Here is a 27,433-nt window from a genome sequence, read left to right on the forward strand (position 1 = left end):
TGGGAAAAGAGGAAGCACCCCAGAAGCTGGATCGCCTCTCTCAGGGTGGCCGAGCCCTGGGGAGCCAGCAGCACCGGGAGCTCCTGGCCCTGCTTCCTGTTCTCCTCGCCTGACATTCACCAGCCTTGCAGCCACTTCCCTTTGGAGCAGGTACACCTGTCCCTGGGCCTGGAGGACGAGCAGAGGGTTGGGAGTGGAACTGGGCTGAGGTTGGCTGGGGGCATCTAGGTGTGGGAGCAGGATGCCAATTCCACCCAAGCCCAAGATACTAATTAAAGCTGCACCCACACACTAAAGCCCTTCACAGCTCCAAATTTTCCCCAACCCACATCCCAATCCCGATCCCGATCCTAACCACCATCCTGCCCAGGCCTGGTTCCTGTCCCAACCTTACCTCACCCTCAGTTGCATCCCAAACCCAACCATTTACTAAGTATCATCCCCATCCAGCCACATCCCTGGTCTTTACCTTTATCCCAACTCCATCACTCTCACCTCCGTGCCAACCCTAGGTCCCCTCCAGATCGCAGCCTGACCATCACCTTCACCCACCCCCGGTTGGCAAACTGCGGCTCGTGAGCTACACGCGGCTCTTTGGTCCCTTGAGTGTGGCTCTTCCACAAAATACCATGTGCGGGCGCTACCTTGATAAGGAATGTACCTATCTATATAGTTTAAGTTTAAAAAATTTGGCTCTCAAAAGAAATTTCAATCGTTGTACTGTTGATATTTGGCTGTGTTGACTAATGAGTTTGCCGACTACGGCTGGTAGCCCAACTGCAGCCCAACCTTCATCTTCCCCTCCCTCTAAGCCCAGTCCACGTGGTTCATCTGAGTGTAGGACCCTCAGCCCGCTTGGCAAAGCTAGGGGAAGGGGGGCTCAGCCTGAGAGCATTTATAGTCAGATGAAAATGGGAAATTTCTACTGCCCATTTCAAAGCCAATAGACCTCATTTAGGGGTTATGTGACTTGCAGAATTAAATGTCTGGGGCTTTCCGCTATTATAAAAATAACCCTGGAATTGCACAGCTGTACCCTGATTTTCTATTAGTGGGCAGAGCGCTCCAGCTGGCTGTATCACCTCATTTCCCTCCTTCTCCAACCTGATAGGGAAGTTGGGGAAAAGCCCCGGGGCTGGGAAATAGAAACTGAATCCTGTATAGCTGCCTATGGTGAAATAGCTCTGACCTTTCTTCTCCAGGCTGGACTTGGCCTCTGAGATCAGAGGTCAAGGACTCAGAGTCTCAGTCCACCCTCCCCAGCTGTCCTGGGACACTTGGCCTCACATAGACTTTACCTGCTCACTCGCGCTTGCACAGACAGCAAACATGGGCATACAGCGTATGCCAGACCACCCCATCCTGACCTTGATGCAATCTATTCCATTTCTAGGTTTAAAATCGTTTTCAGAGTACTTAAGTCTTGGGGATACAGGATGAACGTCAGAACTTACTGAGATCTGGGGAACAATGCTCTCCCAAACAGTCATTGCCTAAGGGTCAGGTTGGTTTAGACCAGCCCTGCTCCTTGTCCCCGAACATACTCACCCCCTTTCCCAGGACCCACAATCATCTCTCTACCACCAGGGGGCACTGGTGCACACCAGGACACTTTGCTTAACTCAAGCCGTTGATAACAGACTTTCAGAGACAAAGGTCTCCCTCTCTGGGGTCCTTCTTGCCTTTTCCTTTTCTGAGAAAGTTCTCTGGGTTGAGACGAGTCTTTATGGTGGAACAAGCTGAGCTATTAAACTGGACTCTGGTGGGACCAACCCCTTGGATATTGTGGCTAGGCTGAGTAAGTGACATCTACATAGTGTGATTTGGGTAGTTCTAGAAGGGGTCCTCTCACACATTCCCAAATCCCTGTTCCGTTCTGGGATCAGTATGTGCAAAATCCCACCGTTTCTCCATCTTTAAATTCAGCATGCCCTTTCCAGGGCCCCAAATGGAAATAGCAGGGGGAACTGGGGATATCAGTGTGACACACATGTTGTCTTGCCGATGTCCCAGCTGCAGAGGAGCTGACCCCGATACTCAGTGTGACCGCGGGCTCCGGGCATGCCTGCCCTGACCCATGCACGGTGGGCTGCCTTTCAGCTCAGCATCCAGATCATGGGGCCCGGCCTGGGCCAGCACGAGCTCCTTGCACCCCATTCCTCCTCCTCTCACACTTGTCTTTTCATCCTGACAAGCAATTCTGGCTCCACCCAGGCCCTGGGAGTCTGCTCAGCCCCCCCCAGGTGTGCCCCCCGGTTGCCACCAGAACAATCTGGCCGATGCGCTGGGGGCTGGGACTTGTCATGAGTTTCCTGTCCCTACTTTCAGCCTCCCCGGGCCCTTCCCTTCACTCTGCAGAGTCAGCAGCTAGGACTAGGGAGAATTGCAAAGTTGGCAACATGGGTTTTTGTATGTGTGTGGGGTAAAATATGCATAACATAAAATTTATTCTATTAAGTGTACAATTATTTTTAAGTGTACAATTCAGTGGCATTAAGTACATTCACAGTATTGTGTAACCATCACCACTGTCTATTTGCAGAATTTTGTCATCATCCAAAACATAGACTCTGTACCCATTACACATGAACTCCTTTGTCCCTTCCCTTTAGCCCCTGAAAGCCTCTATTCTATTTTCTGTCTCTATGAATTTGCCTGTTTCAGGTATCTCTTTAAGAGGAATCTTACAATATTTACCCTTTTGGTCTGGCTGACTTGACTTAGCATAATATTTTCAAGGTCTGCCCGTGTTGTAACATGTGTCAGAATTTCATTCCTCCTTATGACTGAATAATAGTCTGTTGTATGGCTATGCCATTTCTTTTATCTGTTTTTTTTTTTTCTTTTTGTATTTTTCTTAAGTTGGAAACGGGAGGTAGTCAGACAGACTCCCACATGCGCCCGACCGGGATCTACCTGGCAAGCCCACCAGGGGGCGATGCTCTGCCCATCTGGGGCATTGCTCTGTTGTGACCAGAGCCATTCTAGTGCCTGAGGCATAGAGCGCCATAGAGCCACCCCCAGCGCCCGGGCCATCTTTGCTCCAGTGGAGCCTTGGCTGCAGGAGGGGAAGAGAGAGACAGAGAGGAAGGAGGGGGGAGGGGTGGAGAAGCAGATGGGTGCTTCTCCCATGTGTCCTGGCCGGGAATCTAACCCGGGACTCCTGCACGCCAGGCCGACACTCTACCACTGAGCCAAGGCTCTTTTATCTGTTTATCTGATGGAGTACACTTGGAGTATATCCACATTTTGTCTATTGTGAATAGCACTGTCATGAACCTGGGTGTACAAGTACCCGCGTCCCTGTTTTTAACCCACTTAGAATTGGAATTGCTGGATCATACGATAAGCAATTTATGTCTGACTTTTTGAGGAATCACCCAACAGGGGTGTACCATTTCACATTCCTACCAGCAGTGCACTAGCTTCTAATTCCTCCATATCATGGTCAACGTTGGTTATTTTCTGGTTTTGTCTGTTATAGCCATTCTAATGGGAGTGAAGTGGTAGCTCAGTGTGGTTTGATTTGCATTCCCCTTGGAACAAACAAATGATGTTGAGCATCTTTCCATAGGCTTATTGGCCATTTTATATCACCTTTGGAGAAATGTCTGTTCAAGTCCTTAGTCCATTTTGTGAATTTGGGTGGTTTGGAATTTGTTGTTGTTGAGTTGTAGGAGTTCCTTATATATTCCAGATATTAATCGCTTATGTGTGATACTAATCCCATGATGTGCAAATATTTTCTCCTATTCTGTGGGTTTTTTTTTACTCTCTGGATAGTGTCCTGTGATTCACAAAGATTTTTATTTTTTGACAGAGACAGAGTCAGAGAGAGACAGATAGGGACAGACAGACAGGAAGGGAGAGAGATGCGAAGCATCAATTCTTTGTTGCAGCACCTTAGTTGTTCATTGATTGCTTTCTCACATGTGCCTTGACTGGGGAGTGACCAAGTCACTCTCTTGAGCGAGTAACCCCTTGCTCAAGCAGCAACCCTGGGCTCAAGCCAGCAAACTTGGGCTTCAAGCCAGTAACCATGGGTTTATGTCTATGTTTCCATGCTCAAGCTAGTGACCCAGCACTCAAGCTGGTGAGCCTGTGCTCAAGCCAGCGAGCTCAGGATTTCAAACCTGGGTACTCCATATCCCAGTCCGAAGCTCTATTCATTACGCCACTGCCTGATCAGGCCACAAAGATGTGTGTGTGTGTGTGTGTGTGTGTGTGTGTGTGTGTGTGTGTGTATGTATGTGTGTGTGTGTGTGAGAGAGAGACAGAGAGAGGGACAGATAGGGACAGACAGACTGGAAGGGAGAGAGATGAGAAGCATCATTCTTCACTGTGGCATCTTAGTTTTTCATTGGTTGCTTTCTCATATGTGCCTTGACCGGGCGGGGGGGGGGGGGTTTACAGCAGACTGAGTGACCCCTTGCTCAAGCCAGCAACCTTGGGTTTAAGTTGATGAGCCTTGCTCAAACCAGATGAGCCTGCGCTCAAGCTGGCAACCTCGGGGTTTCGAACCTGGGTCCTCCGTATCCCAGTCTGACGCTCTATCCACTGTGCAACGCCTGGTCAGGCCAACAAAGATTTTTAATTTTGATCAAGTTCCGTTTGTCTATTTTTTCTTCTGTTGCCTGTACTTTTGGTGTCAAAGAAATCATTGCTTGATCCTAGATCAGGAAGATTTTCACCCATATTTTCTTCTAACAATTTCAGAATAGTTTTAGTTACGTGTGTTTCTGCCTTATCTCCCCTATGAATTCATGTCTGTGGCACTCCTTAGAACCCTCATCTTCACCAGGGGCACTCCACGGCAGAGGTTCTGTCTACCTTCTTCTCCTTCTTCCTTCTTCCTTCCTTCCTTTCTCTTCCTCCTCCTTTTTCTTCTTTCTTAAACATTTTATTTATTGATTTTACAGAGCAGGATGGAGCAAGAAGTAGCAACTCAGAGTTGCTTCACTTTAGCTGTACATTACTTGCTTGTTGCTTGCTGTATGTGCCTTGACTGGGTAAGCCCAGGGTTTTGAACCGGTGACTTTAGTGTTCCAGGTCATTGCTCTATCCACTGTGCCACCACAGGTCAGGCTCCATCCACCTTCTTTTTTTTTTTTTTTTTGTATTTTTCTGAAGTTGGAAACAGGGAGGCAGTCAGACAGACTCCCGCATGCACCCGACCGGGATCCGCCTGGCATGCCCACCAGGGGGTGATGCTCTGCCCATCTGGGGTGTTGCTCTGTTGCGACCAGAGCCATTCTAGCACCTGAGGCAGAGGCCATAGAGCCATCCTCAGCCCCCCGGGCCATCTTTGCTCCAGTGGAGCCTTGGCTGCAGGAGGGAAGAGAGAGACAGAGAGGAAGGAGAAGGGGAAGGGTGGAGAAGCAAATGGGCGCTTCTCCTGTATGCCCTGGCCGGGAATCAAACCTGGGACTCCTGCACGCCAGGCCGATGCTATACCACTGAGCCAACAGGCCAGGGCCTCCATCCACCTTCTTATGTACTATAGGCAGTTAACTTATGTTTGAGGGGTATGTGTTGTGCAGGGCCTGTGCCTCCTGTTGCACCCAGACTCGCCCTGTCAACACCTCTAAACCCTAAAGATCACACCTCTGCCTGCTGCTGCAAAGCCTGGGGGGGGGGTGCTATACATTGCTGCAGGGCATGTCCCCAGTTCCAGGCACTCATAAAATGCTAAGGATTTTATGATGGCTCCTTGGCACAGAGATGGCTCTGGGTGGCTACAGCCACCCCAAAGGGGAAGTTTTAGCTAGAAGCCACCTTCAAGCTGTACCTTGAAGACTGTATAAAGTTCCAATAAGCAAAGATCATTTGTGGTGGGGACACAGCTGGTCAGCTGGAGATCCCATGGGCAGATGGGTGGGTGTGTAGGAAGAAGGAAATAGGAGCAGAGCTGGAAGTAAGAAATGAGGACGTTTTAGGGATGTATTGGGCCCACATCTCATGGACAATGGGGAGCCACAGGTTTTTGAGCAAGGGAGTGCCTCTTAAAGACAGCACTTTGGTAAGTGCTCAATCAAACCCTATACAGACTATAGTTTTAAGGTTGGAAGTAGGAAGATAAGTCTCAAATAAGAAACCATCGGACCTTCGCGTCCCGCTCGCTAGGCAAGAGGTACCTCTCCTTTTCCCTCTCCCTTTTCTTAAGAGTTGTCTGCTGGTTCTCAGCTTGAAGAAGATTCTACAGTCCTTATTGATCCTTTTTCTTGGCGTTACCATTTTTTGAAGCACAGTTAACCTAGTTTTCTAATTTGAGCTTTCTTTTTGGCCATCTTAAAAAAAATTTTTTTAATCTATAAATTAGACCAGAGATAGTTCTACAATGTCCAAGTCATTCCAGCAGTCATCTCTCGGTAGGGACACGCAGGGCCATGGGCGTGACCCGTCGGCAGCAGGAATAGGCCTTCTTGCTGCTGCTACCCAGTCTTTAAGTATGCCAGCATCTCTTGGAGGGATGAACCAGGGTACTGCACGCCTTGCTAGTTTAATGAATCTTGGAATGAGTTCTTCATTGAATCAACAAGGAGCTCATAGTGCACTGTCTTCTGCTAGTACTTCTTCCCATAATTTGCAGTCTATATTTAACATTGGAAGTAGAGGTCCACTCCCTTTGTCTTCTCAACACCGTGGAGATGCAGACCAAGCCAGCTTTGGTCTGTCTGCTAGAGACTTAGATGAACTGAGTCATTATCCAGAGGACAAGATTACTCCTGAGAATTTGCCCCAAATCCTTCTACAACTTAAAAGGAGGAGAACTGAAGAAGGCCCTACATTGAGTTATGGTAGAGATGGCAGATCTGCTACACGGGAGCCACCATACAGAGTACCTAGGGATGATTGGGAAGAAAAAAGGCACTTTAGAAGAGATAGTTTTGATGATCGTGGTCCCAGTCTCAACCCAGTGCTTGATTATGACCATGGAAGTCGTTCTCAAGAATCTGGTTATTATGACAGAATGGATTATGAAGATGACAGATTGAGAGATGGAGAAAGGTGTAGGGATGATTCTTTTTTTGGTGAGACCTCGCATAACTATCATAAATTTGACAGTGAGTATGAGAGAATGGGACGTGGTCCTGGCCCCTTACAAGAGAGATCTCTCTTTGAGAAAAAGAGGGGCGCTCCTCCAAGTAGCAATATTGAAGACTTCCATGGACTCTCACCGAAGGGTTATCCCCATCTGTGCTCTATATGTGATTTGCCAGTTCATTCTAATAAGGAGTGGAGTCAACATATCAATGGAGCAAGTCACAGTCGTCGATGCCAGCTTCTTCTTGAAATCTACCCAAAATGGAATCCTGACAGTGATACAGGACACACAGTGGGTGATCCATTCATGTTGCAGCAATCTACAAACCCAGCACCAGGAATTCTGGGGCCTCCACCTCCCTCATTTCATCTTGGGGGACCAGCAGTTGGACCAAGAGGAAATCTGGGTGCTGGAAATGGGAACCTGCAAGGACCAAGACACATGCAAAAAGGCAGAGTGGAAACTAGCCGAGTTGTTCATGGATTTTCAGCGAGGGAAAAACTTGAGATACCAATTATTATAGCTGGTGGAACCATTTGGAGTCATTTCAAATCATTTGATTTTAAATAAAATTAATGAGGCATTTATTGAAATGGCAACCACAGAAGATGCTCAGGCTGCAGTGGATTATTATACAACTACACCAGCGTTAGTATTTGGCAAGCCAGTGAGAGTTCATTTATCCCAGAAGTATAAAAGAATAAAGAAACCTGAAGGGAAACCAGACCAGAAGTTTGATCAAAAGCAGGAGGTTGGACGAGTCTCAGCAACTTACCTCATTCTGGCTATTCTGACAGTGCTGTCATTAAACTTGCTGAACCTTATGGGAAAATAAAGAATTATATACTGATGAGGATGAAAAGTCAGGCCTTTATTGAGATGGAGACCAGAGAAGATGCAATGGCAATGGTTGACCACTGTTTGAAAAAGGCCCTTTGGTTTCAGGGGAGATGTGTGAAAGTTGACCTGTCTGAAAAATATAAAAAATTGGTACTAAGGATTCCTAACAGAGGCATTGACTTACTGAGAAAAGATAAATCCCGAAAAAGATCTTATTCTCCAGATGGCAAAGAATCTCCAAGTGATAAGAAATCCAAAACTGATGGTTCCCAGAAGACTGAAAGTACAACTGAAGGAAAAGAGCAAGAAGAAAAGTCAGGTGAAGATGGTGGAAAAGATACAAAAGATGCCCAGGCAGAACAAGAACCTAGCATGCTTCTTGAATCTGAAGATGAGCTACTAGTTGATGAAGAAGAAGCAGCAGCACTGCTAGAAAGTGGCAGTTCAGTAGGAGATGAGACAGACCTTGCTCATTTAGGTGATGTGACTTCTGATGGGAAAAAGGAACCTTCAGACAAAGCTGTGAAAAAAGATGCGAGTGCTTCAGCTACAAAGAAAAAACTCAAAAAGGTGGACAAAATCAAGGAACTTGATCAAGAAAATGAAGCAGCGTTGGAAAATGGGATTAAAAATGAGGAAACTACAGAACCAGGCGCTGAATCTGCTGAGAATGCTGATGATCCTAACAAAGAGACGAGTGAAAATGCAGATGGCCAAAGTGATGAAAGCAAGGAGGACTGTACAATTCCAGATGAGGATAGAATTGGACCGTATCAGCCCAATGTTCCTGTTGGTATAGACTATGTGATACCTAAAACAGGGTTTTACTGTAAGCTGTGTTCACTCTTTTATACAAATGAAGAAGTTGCCAAGAATACTCATTGCAGCAGCCTTCCCCATTATCAGAAGTTAAAGAAGTTTCTGAATAAATTGGCAGAAGAACGCAGGCAGAAGAAGGAAGCTTAAGATGTGCAAGAAGCTTAATGATTTCAAAGAAAATAATGGTTCTTTGTTTTTAATGTTAACCTTTTTTAAATCTAATATTGATAGTTAGAAGAAAAATATTGTACTCTTCTGTTTTAGTGGAAAAAATAATAGATGTCTGTTCATGTGTTAAGTGTCATAGTAAAAACACATAATACGGTTAAGTTAAAGAAGAATTGTTTTTGTTTTATCAGAATAACAGAAAAGTACTTTGTAGAGACTGACTTCGTAAGCTACTTAAGACAACTTGCACCACTAAGAAAAAGATAACATAAAACTATTCAAAGAAATGAAGTTTAGTAGTTCTAAGCTTCAAAGAAATGTCAAAACTTTTGATTCCATTCAATAAAGAACAAAAACAAAAAACAAAAAACAAAAAACAAAAAAAGAAAGAAACCATCGTTCTTGCTGAGCGCTTTGGAGTAAGTCATCGGGCCTCTCTGGGTTCCAGTTCCTATTGTCTTGGGTGGCAAGGAAGGGCGGGAAAGTGGAGGGAAGGGAGAAGCAGCTGTTCATCTGCTCTGAGGTACCGTTCTTGAGGGGCTAGGAAAGCAGAACTTGGGGTGGGGCTTAGGGGCACACAGAGGGCTTTCTGGTGCATTTCACTAAGTGAGGGTATTCCCGGGTAAAGTACAAGCTGTGAACATGGGCTTCTGGGACCCAGCTGGTGGCTGCCCCAGAAGTTCTTGGCAGCCCTGAGTTCTCACTGGGCTAGCCAGTATAGCTGTGTGGACACAGGGCTGGATTCTCAGCAGATTCTGAGGTTGAGGTGCCCTGAGTTTCCTTTATTAGGAGGTCCTTGTGTGCCTAACCAATGTGGTGATCACCACCCTTTTATGCACCAGAATCAGCGCAAGAACCTGCTATGGGCTACCTGCTTCAGCTTCTCCACCTGGCCTCATCCATCTCAGCAGGTAAATTTCCCAGGCCTTGCTCATGTCGCAGGGCCTGACCTCCATGAGCCCAGCCCTTGCTGGCCTGACAGACTGTGCCAGGTCACAGGTTTGGCTGCTGAGGTTGATGGGCAGGTATAGGGAGTCAGTCACAGGGACCAATGACCTTCTCTGAGGTACCCAGAAGAGCTGTATTGCCTGGGGGGTAGAGGGCAGGGTTTGGGGCTCACCTGGGGCACTTTCTTTTCTTTTCTTTTTTTTTTTTTTTACAGAGACAGAGCAAGAGTCAGAGAAGGATAGATAGAGACAGACAGACAGGAATGGAGAGAGATGAGAAGCATTAATCATCAGTTTTTCGTTTTGACACCTTAGTTGTTCATTGATTGCTTTCTCATATGTGCCTTGACTGTGGGCCTTCAGCAGACCGAGTAACCCCTTGCTCAAGCCAGTGACCTTGGGTCCAAGCTGGTGAGCTTTTTGCTCACACCAGATGAGCATCATGCTCAAGCTAGTGACCTCGGGTCTCGAACCTGGGTCTTCCGCATCCCAGTCTGATGCTCTATCCACTGTGCCACTGCCTGGTCAGGCCTGGAGCACTTTCTATAGGGCAGATTGTAGGGCTCTGCGGTGACCGCAGGTCTGCATTACCTTCCTGTCTGTCTGTCTCTCCCTCAGTCCTGGCTTCATGGGGTATCTCCAGTCCGGAGGTCATGAAGGGCGTGAAGGGGTCCTGCCTCCTCATCCCCTGTGCCTTCAGTTACCCTGCCAACGTGGATGTGTCCAATGGCATCACAACCATCTGGTACTATGACTACTCGGGTGGTCGGCAGGTGGTTTACCACTCGAGGGACCCCGAGCAGGTGCAGAAACGCTTCCATGGCCGTGCGCAGCTGCTGGGGCGTGCCGAGCGCCGGGAGTGCAACCTGCTGCTGAGGGACCTGAGCCCCGAGGACTCCGGCTCCTACAAATTCCGCTTCGAGATCACTGATACCAACCGCTGGTCAGATGTCAGAGGCACTGCGGTCACCGTGACAGGTGAGCAACAGGGTGGCTTGGCTACTGCCTGAAAGGGACCTTCAAGCTGCTTCTGGCCCCGCTGACTCCCAGCCCCAAGCCTTGTCATAAACCCAACCCCAGCCCCAGGCTAGCCCCAGCCTATGTCCTCCTTATATCCACCCAAGTAGGGGTGTGGGTAAAGGCAATCTCTCCATTGCTTTGAAATCCCCTGCCCAGGGCTTGCCCGTCAGCTGGGGTTTGCAAAATAGGTGGTCTCAAGTGTGGTAAACGGGAGTCCTGAGCCTCCTGTCTTTGTCCTCAGAGAAGCCCAGTGTGCCCACCATTGCCTCACCATTAGAGCTTCGCGAGGGCATGGACGCGGACTTCAACTGCTCCACTCCTTACGCCTGCATGCAGGAGCCCGTCAGCCTGCAGTGGCAAGGCCAGGACCCTGCTCGCTCAGTCATCTCCCACATCCAGAAGTTTGAGCCCACAGGCATCAGCCACCAAAAGACCCTCCACATGACCTTGTCCTGGCAGGACCACGGTCGGACCCTGAGCTGCGAGCTCTCTGTGGCCAAATACAAGACAAAGGGCGAGATTCACCTCCAAGTGCAGCGTGAGTGCACTGGGTGCCACACCCTCATTACTGAGCATGCGTGTGTGGCTCCCCAGGGGAAACTGTTTCTTCCTCCAGTTCACAGAAACAGGGCCTTTGCCTTGCGTCAAAGCTGGGTGCATGTGAACATCCTGGGTGGGGCAGGTGCAGAGAGACTGCTAAATACAAAGATTCACCGTTAGGTTCCTTTGCACCACTTGTCCCTTAGGCCAGGCTGGGCACAGAAGGGGGAACAAAGAGCCAGAGACTTGGGGCAAGGGCCCCGAGATTTAGCCCAGCTCTGGAGGACGCTGGGGGTGGGGGGAGTGTCAACACGTTCCTATCGAAGGCTGCTCACATTCATGGTGATCAGGGTGTCACCTGGACATGGCAAAGAGGCCGTGGGAGAAAGCCCGAGTTTCCACTTGGTTGAGCGTCTTCCCATCACAGTAAAATGGGACAGCCTCTTCTAGAACAACCGCTGTTCACAGGCATCAGACACTGACTCCACCATTCACCAGATGAGCAAACTTTGGGCAACTTATTGCCCCTCAGAGCTTCTGTGTTCTTGTCTGTATAGGGGAGGCAACAATAAATACTGTTCTATCTGACAGAATTGTCATGAAATTAGAGGAGAGCTCGGCAAATATTAACCAGTCAAAAATATTAGCTTCTATTATTTCCACGTCTACATAGATTAAGTACTTAAAAATGTGAGCTTTTCTTAGCATATTTACATAGCAAGAATCTTTGGAACAAGATTTAAAGAAATGCAGTTTCTCTGTATTGTTGGCACCCTCCTCACAAACCGGTTAACTGTTCTCAGGGCTGACCTGACTCTGCCTTTGGCCCGTCCAGCAGGTGCTTGGTCCCTGCCAACAGTTCCGCAGGCCACCAAAACAAGCAGTGTAGTACCCATGTCTGCCAAATACAGCAGAGGGCAATGGACAGTGTCGTGGGGCAGAATGCCCTGGAAGGCAGTGTGGGCTGGACGCTAGGCCAAGCATTGCGTTATCAGACTCTCAGTGAAGAGGAAGGGGTCAGGAACACAAGGTAGGGGACAGTGCAGCCCTACCCAGGGGAACTAATGGGACTGGTGACTTATCTGGGTGGACTTCTTCAGGGCAGAGAGTTGAGAGAGCAGAGAAGAAGTGTGCCTCCCCCGCCCACCCAGGGTGCCTTACCAGACACTCCCCGTCATGCCTTGCAGATGCTCCCAAAGGTGTGGAGCTCCTCCTCAGCCCCTCCGAGGGGAACATACGCCCAGGTGATCTGGTCACACTCACCTGCCAGGTGAACAGCAGCTACCCCACGGTCAGTTCTGTGCAGTGGCTCAAGGACGGGACACCTCTCAAAGCCCAGAGTTTTGTGCTGCAGTTGTCCCGGGCAGCCTGGGACGACGCTGGAGTCTACACCTGCCAACCTGAGAATAACGTGGGCTCCTTGGTGTCGCCCCCCGTCAGCCTCCACATCTTCAGTGCGTCCTGGGTAAACCTGGGTCTTGACCAGAGAGCGGGGCAGGGGTTCAGGACACAGGGGCTCCGTGGGGCCAGGTCAGGGTGCCTCCTGGGATGTGGGTATGGAGTCCTAGCCCTTCCTCAGACAGACAACAAGCCTCCACGGCAGGGTGGGGTGTCAGGAGGGTCCTGGGGAACAAGTCAGAGATGCAGGACTGTGCAGAGATTAGGCTGAATGTGGGCAACTCTGGGACTCTGAGGAGTTGGGCCTGGAAGTCGGCTGGGTCCCCCCAGTGTACCTTTGCTGCCCCCACAGTGGCTAAGGTCCAGGTGAGCCCAGAAGGCCCCATCCAGGAGAACCAGACAGTGACGCTGACCTGCAACGTTCCTAAAGAAGCGCCCAGCGGGCTTCGCTACAGCTGGTACAAGAACCACGCCCTGCTGGAGGATGCCCACAGCCGGACCCTCCAGCTGCACTCGGCTTCCAAGGCCGACACTGGTTTCTACTTCTGCGAGGTGCAGAACGCCCAGGGCAGGGAGCGCTCTGGGCCCGTCAGTGTGGTGGTCATCCGTAAGTGACCAGTGCGGGTGGACACTGCTGGAGCTGGGACAATGGCTAGAGTCCATGCAGGGGGGTCAGGGTCCTGGGCCCAGATGGCCTTGAACTCTGCACACTTGGGCAAGGCTTTGACCTCCCTGGGCTTCAGATTCCTCTGATTTTAAAAAACTTTATTTTGAAATAAGTTAAAATTTTCAAAAAGAGTACAAAGAATTATCATATACCTTTGACTTAAGTTAACATTTAGGTTTTTCTCTTTTAACTATATATTATAGTGAGCATATATATGTGTATACACACATATGTACACATATACAATATGCACTCTATGCACACATGTGCACATATGCATTCTATTGGCACACACACATATATGCTATCTATCTATCAATCATCTATCTCTTCCCCCATTCATCCATTTATATTACTCTAGTTGTAGACATGATGCCCTGAGTTCCTCATGTATTTTCTCATGTCGTTCTGATACATAACCACAGTGCAGTGATCACAGTTAGGAAATCGGACATTAATACAAGTATATCATCTAAACTACTGTCCATATTTAAATTATACCAACTGACCCAATAGTGTCCTTTTTGGCAATTGTTTTTTCTGGTCCAGGATCCAATCTGGGATCCAGCTACATTCTGTTGTCATGTCTCTTTATCTGCCTTTAACCTGAGACAGCTCCTCGGTCTTTTCTTGTCTTCTTGACATTGAAACGCAGAGAGTGCAGGCCAGCTGTGTGGCTCTCCCTCAGTCTGCTTTTGTCTGGATCATGCAGACAGCGCCTGGAGCGTGGGCAGGCGCGCCGCAGGCGTGATGCCGTGTCTGTCTTGCTGCATCACGCCAGCAGACACGCGACGTCGTGTGTCCCGCTGCTGGCACTGTTCACTTTGCTCACGTGGCTGAGGTGTTGTCCACTGCCAGGTCTCTGGGCTAGTTTCCCCATCTTCAAAGTAGGGCCCTGGATCTCCACTTACAGTGTTGCCACAAGGATTGACTGAAGATTTGCCCAGCCCAGGGACCAAGCATGTTCAGCACGCACTGAGGAGCCTCTGGGGTCATCCTCCATTTCCCAGTGCATTATGGGGCAAGGGGGGTGCAGGGGTTATAGACAATAAAGGGGGATCCAGGGAATACCCTTGTCTGAGAGTGACAGGCCCTTTTCCACACAGACCCGCCTCTCGCCCCTATCCTAAATGCCTTCCTGGAGACACAGGGGGGCCTGGTGGGCATCCTCCACTGTTCTGTGGTCAGTGAGCCCATGGCCACCCTGGTGCTGTCACATGGGGGACTTGTCCTGGCCTCCACCTCTGGCAAGGTGGACCACAGCCCACGCTTCAGTGTTTCCTCCGCCCCCAACTTCCTGCGTCTGGAGATCCGAGACCTGGGGCTAGCCGACAGTGGGGAATACAGGTGCACAGCCTCCAACTCCTACGGGAACACGTCCTCCACCCTGGACTTCCACGCCAATGGTAAGATGGCCGCGGGGGGCTGGTGGAGGGAGCTGGAGGAGCCGGCCTGCTCTGGCCTCTTCCTCCTGGGAGTTCAGAGGGCTCAGCCGAGGGGCTGAACTAGCTGGTAAAAACCACACTGAGGCTATACAGTCATCCCAACCTGGGAGGCTCATGAAATTCAAGGCCTCTGAACTTGGAGGGTCCTTCATATGCATTCGTTTGTTTCTTATTTATCAAATGTTTGGGGCAGGTTCTGCGTTAGGTAAGAGGCAGATGCAGGAGGCGCAATAGAGTAAGGTCTTCCAACTCTTGGTGCACGTGCTACCCTTCCCTTATTCTGAGGCCACGGCAGACACAGCTGATTGATCAAGCCAGGGTTTTGACATAAGCTTGGGTTTCAGCTCAGAATTCTTCTCAACCATGCTGTAGCCAGTTACTATCAATAGATCAGAATGGGCATTCAAGGCCAAATCTTCCTGATCACCAAGAGATTCATGGGGCTGATGGCGCAAAGCTTAGACCTACCTACAGTTGTGTGGGGAAGTGGGGTGCTGCAGGACTTCCTGCAGTGGGTGGCACGGGGCCACAGATGTGTGCAGGGGAGCCGAGCCTCCCTGTCTCCCTCTTCTCCAGCAGCCCGTCTCCTCATCAGCCCAGCAGCGGAGGTGGTGGAAGGGCAGGCGGTGACGCTGAGCTGCAGGAGTGGCCTGTACCTGACGCCTGACATCCGCTTCTCCTGGTACCTGAATGGAGCCCTGCTCCTTGAAGGACCCAGCAGCAGCCTCCTGCTTCCTGCGGCCTCCAGCACGGATGCTGGCTCATACCACTGTCGGGCTCAGGATGGCCACAGCAGCAGCGGGCCCTCCTCCCCTGCCGTCCTCACTGTGCTCTGTGAGCAGCCTCCCCATGGCCCCTGCCTGTCTTGGAAAGGATTGAGCAGTCCACTGGGTCCACCAGCCATCCCTACTCCTCTCTGTCCTCCTGACCTTGTCCTGCTTAGGGCCTAGATCAGGAGGGAGCCACAGGCCTACGTACCAGGGACCTCTCCACCCAGGGCTGAAATTTGGGGAATAAGGCTGAGTGTTTTTCTATCTCCCATGCCCCATCCTCCAATCCCAGATATTTTAGGGTCTTCTGCCCCTAGCCCCAAACCCATCGTGGGCACCATGTCCAAACTTCGTCCTCCTGAGCTGGGCCCTGGGACACCATACTCCTATGTATATGCACATGCCCCATGGGTTGTGCCCTCACAGGCTCCCAAAGACAGGAAGGCAGAATCTCTCAGCACAGGAACTGCGTCCTGTCAGCAGTCGATGTTCCATATTAGCCTGGGGGCCAACCAATGTTCAGGGCACATTTAGGTTCCAGAACACCTGTCCTGGCATGAGCAGGAGCAGCATCCTGGGAAGGTCAGGAATTTTCTAGTGTCAGGGTGAGATCTCGTGGAGGCCGTGGCTGATGACCGTCTCTGGCCATTCATCTCCAGAAGCCTCTAGAAAGAGGGCATTTTAGGCAATATCTATTATCCTAAATAGAGCTGGCTTGAGGATCAGGGATAAGAGGCAGGGGGGATCTTGGCAGAAGGGATGGGGTGCAGAGGGACAACAGAGAGCAGGACTCATGGAGGTTGCTGTGAGGGTGCCCTGCTCAGGAGCACACGGGAGTTAGGCAAGTGACTGCTGGCGCACACAGTGCCTTCGGTCAAGCTAGAAAATGGTGCTTCCTCCCAGGAAGACTCAGGACAGCGCTGGGCATAGCTTAGGATGAGGCCCACGGACCCACGGGCCAAGTCCCTCCCACTCTAGTCTGGTCGCCCTTACGCCGTGCACAGCTATGAGTGGGCACATGCCTTTGTTCAGTGTCTTCTGGGATCCTTGCCAGCCTGTGGGGTCCTGACACAGGCTGTGGCTGAGCGCCCATGGTCTTCCTCCCTGCAGACGCCCCACGCCAGCTCCGGCTCACCGCTCGGCTGGACCCCAATGCTGCAGGAGTTGGGGCTGGCCGTCGAGGCTTCCTTGAGTGCCGCGTGGACAGTGACCCCCCAGCCCAGCTGCGGCTGCTCCACAGAGATCGTGTAGTAGCCTCTTCCCTGCCATTAGGGGGTGGCTGCAGCACCTGTGGGGGCTGTTCCCAGCGCACAAAGATCAACAGAGCCCCTAACCTGCTGCGTGTGGAGATTCATGACCCAATGCTGGAGGACGAGGGTGTGTACGTGTGTGAGGCCAGCAACACCCTGGGCAATGCCTCCTCCTCAGTCACGTTCAATGCTCAGGGTGAGTGGGGCAGGGAATGGTGGCACGGGGTCAGGGGCCAGTACTTAGGACCTTATTCCTCTGCTCCGAGGAGGGTCTATCCAGTGGAACCATTTCGTTCAGTAGTGGAAGTTAGCTTTCTTCCCCTGTCCAGTGGCACTCCAGACGGTCTCCTTCCCGCCTCCTTCAGGCTGGGAGGCTCGGCCACTGGCCCTTGGGGTTGGGAATGAAGAGTTACAATGAGGCCTATCTCAAGTGGACCTGTTCTGCCTGCTCTCCAGCCACTGTCCTGGTCATCTCACCATCACACGTGCTGCCAGAGGGCACCGCAGCCAACCTGACTTGCAATGTGAGCCGGGAAGCTGGTGATGGCCCTGCCAACTTCTCTTGGTACCGGAATGGGGCGCTGTGGGCCCAGGGTCCCCTGGAGACCATGACATTGCTGCCTGCGGCCAGAACGGACGCTGCCCTCTATGCCTGCCGCATCCTCTCTGAGGCTGGCACCCAGCTCTCCGCCCCTGTGGTCCTGAGCGTGCTCTGTGGGTGATGGGCAAGGACAGTGTTGGGCATTTGGTCTGGCGGGAACCAGGCTGGGGTTGGGTTTTGGGGAGACAAGAACATGGCTTGGGCGTGGGAAGGGGAGAGCCTGGACTGTGCATGTGGAGGGGGGAGTGGGAGCCAGTGTGGCAGCTGGAGTGTAGTGAGCTGGACTGGAGGTGGCCTGAGCTTCTCCCTGTCCCTGCAGATCCCCCGGACCCTCCAAAGCTGTCAGCCCTCCTGGACATGGGCCAGGGTCACATGGCTGTTTTTGTATGCACTGTGGACAGTAGCCCGCTGGCCCGGCTGGCCCTGTTCCATGGGCAACGCCTCTTGGCCACCAGCCTGGGGCCCCAGCTCCCATCCCATGGCCGCTTCCATGTCAAGGCCATGGCCAACTCCCTGCAGCTAGAGGTCCGAGACCTGGGCCTTGAGAACTCTGGCAGCTACCGCTGTGAGGCCACAAATGATCTCGGATCAGCCAATACCTCCCTCTTCTTTCAGGTCCAAGGTGAGTGTCCTCTGAAGGTGTGGGAGAACCAGATGCCCTGGGAGCCACTCTGGCCAGGTTTTGGGCTGGGTCGTGTGGATTTTGTGCAGAAATGTGAAGTCTTTTTCAGCCATGGTTTCTGGACAGTTTGCAGCTGGCCAGCGGGAGGCCTCCCTTTCCCTTCAGCTAGATAGTTTCACCTATAACAACTGGAAGCCACTAGGAGGCAGTGGCAATTACACAAAGTGGCTTGCTTGGTTGGAGCAATTTTTTACAGATAATTTCTTTTGTAATAATATAATTTTGTTAGGTATCTCATACAAAACCTAATATATATGTATATTATGCATATACATGTGTAATATGTGGGTTCTACACATCTTTTCTTGTTTATTCATTTCACAGGCAGAGAAATTGAGGGTCAGAGCTTTAGGAGTTTGCTCATGATCACATGACTAACAGATGGCCCTGCAGTCTTAGAACTAATTTGGTTCTGTTCCCAGGCACAGCCTGTATTCTCAGTCACCACTCCAGCTGTCCCTTCATCTCACTTCCCCTGGTCTCATCCTGCCTCAGACCCAGGGGGCACTAGGGACGGACCTTTGCCAAGTCCCCCTCTGTCCAGTCCCCAGTTTCTGGGCCCACATGACCTGGAGCCTGGGTGCAAAGCTGGCCTAGAGAGGGCTGGAGGCAAAGATCACACACCTTAACTTCCCCTCTAAGCCCGTGGTCACCCATGCTGAGGTCAGCGAATGGCAGGACAACGGTCATTGGCATAACCTAAATTCCTGCCGTTTTAGTGCTTTATAGGGTCAAACCGACACGTGCCAGGAGCTGACACATGCAGGCACTGTGCCGGGTACTAGGCTGCAGATCATGTAAGTTGGTTAGGCCCTCAAGAGGCTCACATTCTGGTAGGCGAGATGTGACTGACACAGCGAAGCCATAATTCAAGGTGGTGGGTGGTGAACGCCAGGAAAGATCCTTACTGGGTAGTTGGAGGCAAGAGAGACTGAGGCATTGAGTTGAAGTCGAAAGTGGTCTGGTGGGGGAACTGTGGCTCAGGGACACAGGGTTGGGGTCATGCAGTCTTGATGTGGACAAACACCCAGTCCCAGACTGGGGGAGGATATGGTGCAAGCTCCTCACTTGCTCTTGATTTCTCCCGGCAGGAGCCTGGGTCCAGGTGTCGCCATCACCTGAGCTCCAGGAGGGCCAGGCCGTGGTCCTGAGCTGCAAGGTACCCACGGAGGTCCCGGAAGGAACCTCATACCTCTGGTACCGGGACGGCCAGCCCCTCCAGGAGGCGACCTCGGCCACGCTCCACTTGGCAGCCATAACCTTGAGCCAAGCTGGGGCCTACCACTGCCAAGCCCAGGCCCCTGGCTCAGCCACAAGTCTGGCCACCCCCGTGAGCCTCCATGTGTCTTGTAAGCACTTTTATCCTGTGTATGTTTCTTGGGGCGTGAAGGAGCCAAGGGCACGACTAGGGGAGGGGACGCTGAGTCCCTGGTGTAGGGCTCTGCCTCCATGAGAGAGCCTTAGGTGGGGGACCGCCTTGCCAGACCCTGACCCCTCCCCACTTTGTGTAGATGCCCCACGCCAGGCCACACTCACCACCCTGATGGACACTGGCCCTGGGCGACTGGGCCTTCTCCTGTGCAGTGTGAACAGCGACCCTTCGGCCCAGCTACGATTGCTCCATGGTGACCGCCTCGTAGCCTCCACCTTACAAGGTGTGGGGGAACTCGCAGGCAGCTCTCCTCGGCTAAAGGTGGCTGTGGCCCCCAACACACTGCGCCTGGAGATCCACAACGCAGTGCTGGAGGACGAGGGCCTCTACACCTGCGAGGCCAACAACACCCTCGGCCAGGCCTCGGCCTCAGCCCATTTCGATGCCCATGGTCAGTGTGGGGGTGCATGTGCATGGGTGGCTCCTTCACGAGGAGAGAAGGTGGGAGAGGGTCCTGGGAGCCTGGGCATGAGAACGGGGACTGAATATAAGGACAGTCTTCATTTCCACCCTTCTTAAGGGCAGCAGCCTACAAACTTGGGTCTCATGGAAGACCCTTTTTGAAAAACAGAATTTTACTTGGATACCCAGTGGGTAAAACTAATCAGAAAGGGGGTGCTCAAGGGGAAAGCAGAGCAAGGCCAGGGAGGCCGGTATTCTCTCATGCGCCCCTCCCAGGGTCAGGGGGGCTCTGCAGATCTCTGCTCGGAACCCCCGAGAGATGAGGAGCTGTTTACCAAGCTCCACCTCTGAGCCCCGTTTACAGGGTGGGCTTCCCTCCCTCGCGGAGACAGGTGGCTTGTTTTACACAGCCTCACAACCCTCACTGGAGTTCCCGTGCCCTCCTTCTCTCCCCAGCTGTGAGTGTGCAGGTGTGGCCAAAGGCCACTGTGCAGGAAGGGCAGCTGGTGAACTTGACCTGCCTTGTGTGGGCTACCCACTTGGCCCAGCTCACCTACACATGGTACCGGGACGGGCAGCAGCGCCCAGGTGCCCATTCCACCCACCTGCCCAATGTCACAGTCACGGGTGCTGCCTCCTACCATTGTGGTGTGGTGACCCCTGGCCAGGCACCCCGCTTCTCCAGACCTGTCGTCGTGGATGTCCTCTGTGAGTGTGCTTGGTGGCAGGGTGGAGCTGGAAAGAATGACAGCAGCTTCCAGGGATCAGGGCATGGCCAGACCCCCACAGGTGCCCAACCCGGGAACTGAGTGCCAGAACTCCGCTGGCCGATGGACCACTTCACCAGGGGCATTCGAGTTGGGGGGCTATGGGGATAGGTCCTCTTTGAGCAGAGTAGCAGTGCCCCAGATTGAGCAGGTGGAGGCCCAGGGGGTGGGAAGCCAGGGCCCGCCTTGTCTGGATGGCACCGGCCAACAGGCCTCCTCACGGCTGCAGTGTCGGAACTCCATAGGCCCTTTGTGCTCCCGTAGACGCACCCCGCAGCCTGCGCCTGACCTACCTCCTGGAGAGTCGGGGTGGCCGGCTGGCCCTGCTGCTGTGCACGGTGGACAGCCGCCCGCCCGCCCAGCTGGCTCTCAGCCACGCCGGTCGCGTCCTGGCCTCCTCAACTGAAGCCTCTGTGCCCAACACCCTGCGCCTGGAGCTGTGGGAGCCCCGACCCGGCGATGAGGGTCTCTATAGCTGCTTGGCCCACAGTCCTCTGGGCCAGGTCAACACGTCCCTGGAACTGCGGCTAGAGGGTGAGGCACGGCTTAGATCAAGGCCACCAGGGGTGGGATCAGCAGTGGTGTCTGGCTAGGCCCAGCTAACCCTGGCCTCCTTGGGATAGGTGTGCAGGTGACCCTGGCTCCGTCAGCTGCTGTGCCTGAGGGGACCCCCGTCACAGTGACCTGTGAGGACCCTGCCGCCACCCCACCCACTCTCTATACCTGGTATCACAACAGCCGCTGGCTGCAGGAAGGACCTGCCGCCTCCCTCTCCTTCCCGACAGCTACGCGGGCTCATGCGGGCGCCTACTCCTGCCAGGTTCAGGATGCCCAGGGCACACGCAGTTCCCGGCCTGCGGCCCTGCAAGTCCTCTGTGAGCAGGGGTGCTCGAAGGGGGGTACCCAGGGCTGTGGTGGGCACTTTCGGACCCTGGTGGGGGTGGGCACAGGGTTGCAGTGGGCTGGGAACGGTCACCTGGGGAAAGAAGGACATGGGTGGTGAGGAAAAAAGCCCTAGGAATCTGTGAAGGGCTCTGCCACCGGACTCCTGAGACGTTGGCACTTCTAGGAAGTGATTATTTTCCCAGAGGCTTCAGCCTCACCAATGCCAGGAGGGAGGACAATGGACAGTACAGGATTTCCAAGCAAGGACCCCAACTGTGCCCTGCCCCTGCCCCAGATGCTCCTCGAGATGCTGTTCTGTCCTCCTTCTGGGACTCGAGAGCTAGCCCCATGGCTGTGGTGCAGTGCACTGTGGACAGCGAGCCGCCTGCTGAGCTGACCCTGTCCCATGACGGCAAGGTACTGGCCACCAGCCATGACGTCCGTGCCTTGGCACCAAGGATAGGTCATGTCCAGGTGGCCCGCAATGCCTTGCGGCTACAGGTACAAGATGTGCCCTCAGGCGATGAGAACACATATGTCTGCATGGCCCACAACTTGTTGGGCTCAGTCAGCACCACCGGGCAGCTCCAGGCAGAAGGTGAGTGGGTAATAGGGGAAGAGAAGAGGCCCAGGCGCTACGGGGTCAGAGTCCATGCGGAGGGCCTGGTGGCCTGAAGGGGTGAATGTAATCCTGCCTGATCTGATGGAAGGGGAATTACTCCCACTGCAAGGGGGTCGCCCGGCCTGAGCGGAGGGAACACCGTTGCCCTTGGAGAGCTCCCTACAAGGGCGAAGTGTAGCAATGCCCAGAGCAGCTTCAGTGCAGGGGAGACACAAGCCGACCCTCAGAGCCCTGTCTGGGGGTGGGGCACCGGGGTGGGAAGAGGGACAGAGCCGACCCTCAGTGAGCCCAGTCTGAGGGAGGAGGTGCAGCCTCACTCTTTGGGAATCTAGTCTGAGGGTAGGAGACAGCCTCCTTCATCAGAATGTCTGGTTTGATGCGAAAGGGAGGCACAGCCTTGCCCTGGAGGTCCCCAGTGTAAGGATGAGAGACAGCCCTGTTCTCAGGGACCTCAGTCTGATAAGGAAGACACAGTCTCACCGGCAGGGGCCCAGGTCCCAAGTCAGAGCAGAACTTCCCATAGTGCACAGAAGGCTCTCAGATCCCCCTCAGAGGCTCTGGCTCTCACAGGCCTGCTGATTCCCAACCCCCTCTGGGTCCTCGGCCTGCAGGTGTGCGTGTGGTGGCTGAGCCAGGCCTGGATGTGCCTGAGGGTGCAGCACTGAACCTGAGTTGTCACTTTCCTGGTGGCCCCAGGCCCATGGTCAACTCCACCTTCGCTTGGTTCTGGAATGGCCGGCAATTATATGCAGAGACTGTGCCCACCCTTTCCTTCTCCTACGTGGCCCGTGCCCAAGCTGGAGTGTACCACTGTCGGGCTGAGCTCCCCGCCGGGACCACCTCCTCCGCTCCAGTCATGCTCCGTGTGCTCTGTGAGTGTGACACACACCCTCTGCCTCAGTCTCCCCACCTCAGGTATCATTCCTCTTCTGCCCATGAAGAGAAAGGACTTCACAGGTAGGGAATCGTGGGTTGAAGGACTCCCATAGACTTGTGTCATCTTGTGCATCTGTGCCTTGGTTTCCTCACTTGTAAACTTCAGTCCCCTCACCTTGTGAGATGTGTAGGAAATAAAGCAGGCTTGGAACACAATAGGCCCTCATCAACCTTGGTCCTCTACTCCATTTTCCACCAGGGCCTTATGCTTTTCAGTCAGCAATTGCTGCATAACAAGTCACCTCACAACTTAGTGCTTAAAACATTTTATTTTCTCAAAATTCTGTGGTTCAGAAATTTGGGCTGGGCTCAGCTAGGCAGCCCTTCTGGTGGTCTCACCACGTGTGACTGCGGTTGTCCAGTGGCTGATCTGTGGCTACATGGTCTAGGATGGCTTCACTCTCGTGGGTGGTAGTAAAGGCTGGCTGTTGGCTGGGCCACATGTGTCCAACGGGCTGGCCTGGGCTTCCCACATGCTTGTGTTTTAAGGAGAGTAGGAACTGTCTTGAAGTCACACATGTCACTTGTACCTTCTAGTGGTCAAAGACAGTCACAGATTCAAGGAGTGAGGAAATAAGCTCTTAATGGGAGGAGCAGCAAAGTCACCTTGCATGGGTACAGGAGGGGAGGAATTTGTGGTTGTTTTCTGCAATTACCACACCCTGTCTTCCCACAGACCCTCCCAAGACACCCACCATGACGGTCTTTGTGGAACCTGAGGGTGGCATCCAGGGCATTCTGAACTGCCAAGTGGACAGCGAGCCCCTAGCCAGCCTGACCCTTCACCGTGGCAGCCGGGTGGTGGCTTCCAGCCAGCCCCGGGGCGTTCCAGTCGAACCGCACATTCGCGTCTCCGCCACCCCCAATGCCTTGAGAGTGGACATTGAGGAGCTGAGGCCCACCGACCAGGGCGAGTACGTGTGCTCTGCCTCCAACGCCCTTGGCTCTGCCTCTGCCTCTACCTACTTCGGAACCAGAGGTGAGGGAAGGCCCCATCTCCCAGGCCACTCCGCACAAGGCTTAGCTCTCAGGTCCAGAGGCTTCCTTCTGAGGTCTTCAGCTCGTTGTTGGGTCTAGACGGGTTGATTAAAGCTCCTTTGCATGAGGAAGCATCTGAGATCAAGTGAAAGTTAGAAAAGGTTTCATCTCGGGGAAGTCACTTGGGAAGGGGCATTGGAGGCCTGGAGCCATCGCTGCTTCCTGAGCTGCCCACTGTCTTCCAGCCCTGCACCGCCTGCATCTGTTCCAGAAGCTGCTCTGGCTCCTGGGGATACTGAGTGGCTTCTTCTTCCTCCTGTTGGGTCTGGCGGCCTGCTACATCTGGAGGTGGGTCCAGAGATGGAGGGTGCATGGGGCCACCTCGTCCTTCTCTGGTTTGCCCCAACATTCTCTCAGGTCCCTCCTACCAAATTCACAGGCTCCACACTTCCTAGCCTGTCTCCCTCCCTGCCCACATTCCAAATTTGGGAATCCTTTCAAGAATGATCTCTAAATCCATGCTGTTGTTTTCTCCTTTCCTCCTCTCTACCCTGTCTGTGCTGAAGAAAGGACTGGGCCGGAAGAAAGATACGGTGCCCCACTTGCCAGGGTGTTCCCTACTGCTCAGTGCTGGGGGCAGGCAGGGAGAGGAGGGGCTCTCTGAGTCTACTCTTGACTTTGCAGAAGGAGGTTTTTTCATAAGCAGAGAGTGGATGAGAATTCGGTGGAGATGGCTTCTCAGAAGGATGCTTTGCAGGTATCTATCCACCACATGGGCACATGTGGACAGAATGCCCAGCTACCCTGCAGTGCACGGCTGGCTCCTAGAGACTGCTATCATTTGTAGGCTGCTGCCTGGGGCTAGGGAGAGGCTGGGGAGGAAATATAGAGACCCATGGCTCCTTGAGAAAACTGGGGGGGGGGGGGGCCATATTCTGATGGGGGCAGAGGAGCCAAGTGTTTACGGAGTGGCTGGCAGGATGACAGGGAAGACACTCTGAATCTAGCAGCAACACCTCCTCTTCCAAGACACATCTTAGAATACAGGACCCAACCCGTGTTTTGGGGTCTTCCTCCCCATCATCTGGGTAAGAGTGAAAAACTGTCTGCCCCTCCCCATGATGTGTCCCCTTCTGCAGATAATCTGGGTAGTGGGCCAGAGCTTCCAGCCATGCACTTTCTTACCGGTTCCCTTGAGATTCTTACTCAAGGCTTAGGGGCTGGGGACTGCCCTCCAAAGTTAGCGATCAAGTGATGACATCTCCCAGAGTCCTCTTGTGACCAGCGTTTTCCCTGTGGGAAGCTCATTGATCCTAATGCAGCCACATTTTGGACTTCCTCCCTGTGCTCTGCCCCTGAGCTGACCCATGGCCTCGCCTGCCCTCAGGAGGAAGAGGTTGCAGGAATCTCTGAGGACTCGGGCCTTGTAAGCAATGCTGCGCTGGATTCTTCCCACCCTTATGAAAATAAGGCTGCTACATCTGACATTTTATGACCTGGTTCCAAGCCTCTTGTCTTCAAGAATAATAAGTGGTGAGAGGAGGGGGTAAACCCAATCTACCAAGGAGGGTGTTGACCTTGGGGTATGTGAAGAGAAATGAATTGATCACGTTGTCCACTTCTTCTCTGTTCTCTAGTTCTCATCTCTCCATTATCTTCCAATGCACTGCCTCTTCCTGTCTTTCTCCAAGCCCATTCTGGACCACTTGGATGAATTAGAAGAGGAACTTTCTACATCTTCACAGGCCAGCCAAGGCACTCTGCACTAGCTAGAATATAAGTTGGGCTGCTCTAACAAGAGACCAAATGCAGTAACTTCAACATGAACGAATTTTATTTTTCTCTCTCATACTAGTCTGGGTATGTTGTGGTGGTTTAAATTTCTGGTACTCTGGATCTTTCTATCTTGTCTTCATTTTGAGGTTCACAATGAACCCACTCTATTCACATTCCTTCCAACAAGAAAAGTGGAAATTGAAGGTACAGCCAATTCCATTGCGGACACAACTGGAAGTTGCACATGTCATATCCATTCACTCCCAGGTGGCTAGAGTTTAGTCACATGGCCACTCCAAAGCTGCAAGGGATTCTGGGAAATGTAGTTTTTAGTCTATTTGCAAAGGACTCTCAACTATGGATTCATCTCTGAGACTTTTGACATTGATGATAATGCTGTCAGCCGAGCACATTCTGTCTTGGTGTCTATCTGCTCAAAGGAATGCACTGGTCATGGGCTTCCAAGAGGAGGTAGTTCCTTTCAAACATTAAGACTGAGGAAATCAAGAAGGTTTGGTGATCCCTAGGGAGAGGGCAGACGAAGCAGTGGGGTTGCTTGAGCAGACATCTTGTGCCAGATCTGGCTCCTGGAAGAGGAGGTGCCCCCATTCTCATCCCTCTCACATACACCCAGGAAACATGGGGAGTAGACACAATGTCATCAGCATTCTTCTTTCTGCTCCATGATCCAGTGAATTCACATCCTCTTCCTGGAGGCTGATGCTCAAGGGCTGTTTAGATGAATGAGGGTCATCAAGAAGGAATAATGTTCTCCTAAGGAATTACTGCTTGAGGGGAGCCAGTTCTTGGGTAGCCTTAGTGACTCTTTTGCTAGTCTGGTGACAGATGGCTGGCAGAAGCAAAGAGCTCGCTGCTTTGGGATGTGGGTTTAGAAACATGGGGAGCAATGGGACATTAGCATCGAGCTAACAGTCTGGGAAGAAATTGGAGATCTTGTTAGCTCCACGTAGCAATAGTTAGGACCTTTCCTGGTGCAAAGTTCTGTTCCTTTCAGTGCCTGATGGCCAGATCCTTCCTGGGAACCTCTTTGACATTTCTTCCCAATAAACATCCCTCCAAAGATGTAATTGAAGTGAGTTTTTTTTCTTGCAACCCAAACTGCTAGACTGAAACACATAATTCAAATATGAGTGGGGTTTACTCTGGGAGACTACCTGTCGAGGTATCGAGTGGATGCAAATTATATGCATTTGCCACAAACTATCTTATGCTCAAGTGATTTGTGCCCCTTCCTGCTCCTTGAGGCTTGGGGCTGCTCCCCTGTGCTGCCGACATATCCAGCACCGTGTTTGGCCTACAGTAGGTGAGCACTTAGTAAGTCAGTCCTGGTTTTTCTACATTGTTGTCAAGTGGGAGAGTGAAAAATATGGGTTAAATCCAGAGGTGGGTCTAGGAGAGAGCAAGCCAATGCGGCCAATGTTT

At 52.3% G+C, this 27,433-nt stretch overlaps 1 protein-coding gene and 1 pseudogene across 4 annotated transcripts; both read left to right on the plus strand.

Moving 5' to 3' along the window:
* The first annotated feature begins 23 nt into the window (after positions 1–23).
* Positions 24–27,175, plus strand: SIGLEC1 (sialic acid binding Ig like lectin 1). 4 transcript variants are annotated; one of them, XM_066387326.1, is made up of 24 exons: positions 24–150; positions 9,715–9,783; positions 10,438–10,797; positions 11,081–11,377; positions 12,567–12,833; positions 13,130–13,384; positions 14,551–14,850; positions 15,466–15,723; positions 16,770–17,105; positions 17,366–17,623; positions 17,830–18,132; positions 19,284–19,541; positions 19,704–20,015; positions 20,483–20,734; positions 21,058–21,327; positions 21,417–21,479; positions 21,579–21,668; positions 21,974–22,276; positions 22,912–23,172; positions 23,913–24,215; positions 24,460–24,562; positions 24,899–24,971; positions 25,602–25,744; positions 25,852–27,175. In XM_066387326.1, the coding sequence occupies exons 2-23, from the start codon at positions 9,735–9,737 to the stop codon at positions 25,707–25,709; spliced, it is 5,079 nt and encodes a 1,692-aa protein (XP_066243423.1). In that variant the 5' UTR covers positions 24–150; positions 9,715–9,734; the 3' UTR covers positions 25,710–25,744; positions 25,852–27,175. The 4 variants fall into 4 exon arrangements, 3 of the variants coding, with proteins under 3 accessions (XP_066243423.1, XP_066243421.1, XP_066243422.1); XM_066387324.1 differs by having other exon boundaries at positions 21,417–21,668; XM_066387325.1 differs by having other exon boundaries at positions 15,469–15,723; positions 21,417–21,668.
* On the plus strand, positions 6,108–9,225 carry LOC136406941 (matrin-3 pseudogene; annotated as a pseudogene).
* Positions 27,176–27,433: the final 258 nt, after the last annotated feature.

Source organism: Saccopteryx leptura, chromosome 5 (assembly GCF_036850995.1).
Source record: "Saccopteryx leptura isolate mSacLep1 chromosome 5, mSacLep1_pri_phased_curated, whole genome shotgun sequence".
Classification (NCBI taxonomy): Eukaryota; Metazoa; Chordata; class Mammalia; order Chiroptera; family Emballonuridae; genus Saccopteryx; species Saccopteryx leptura.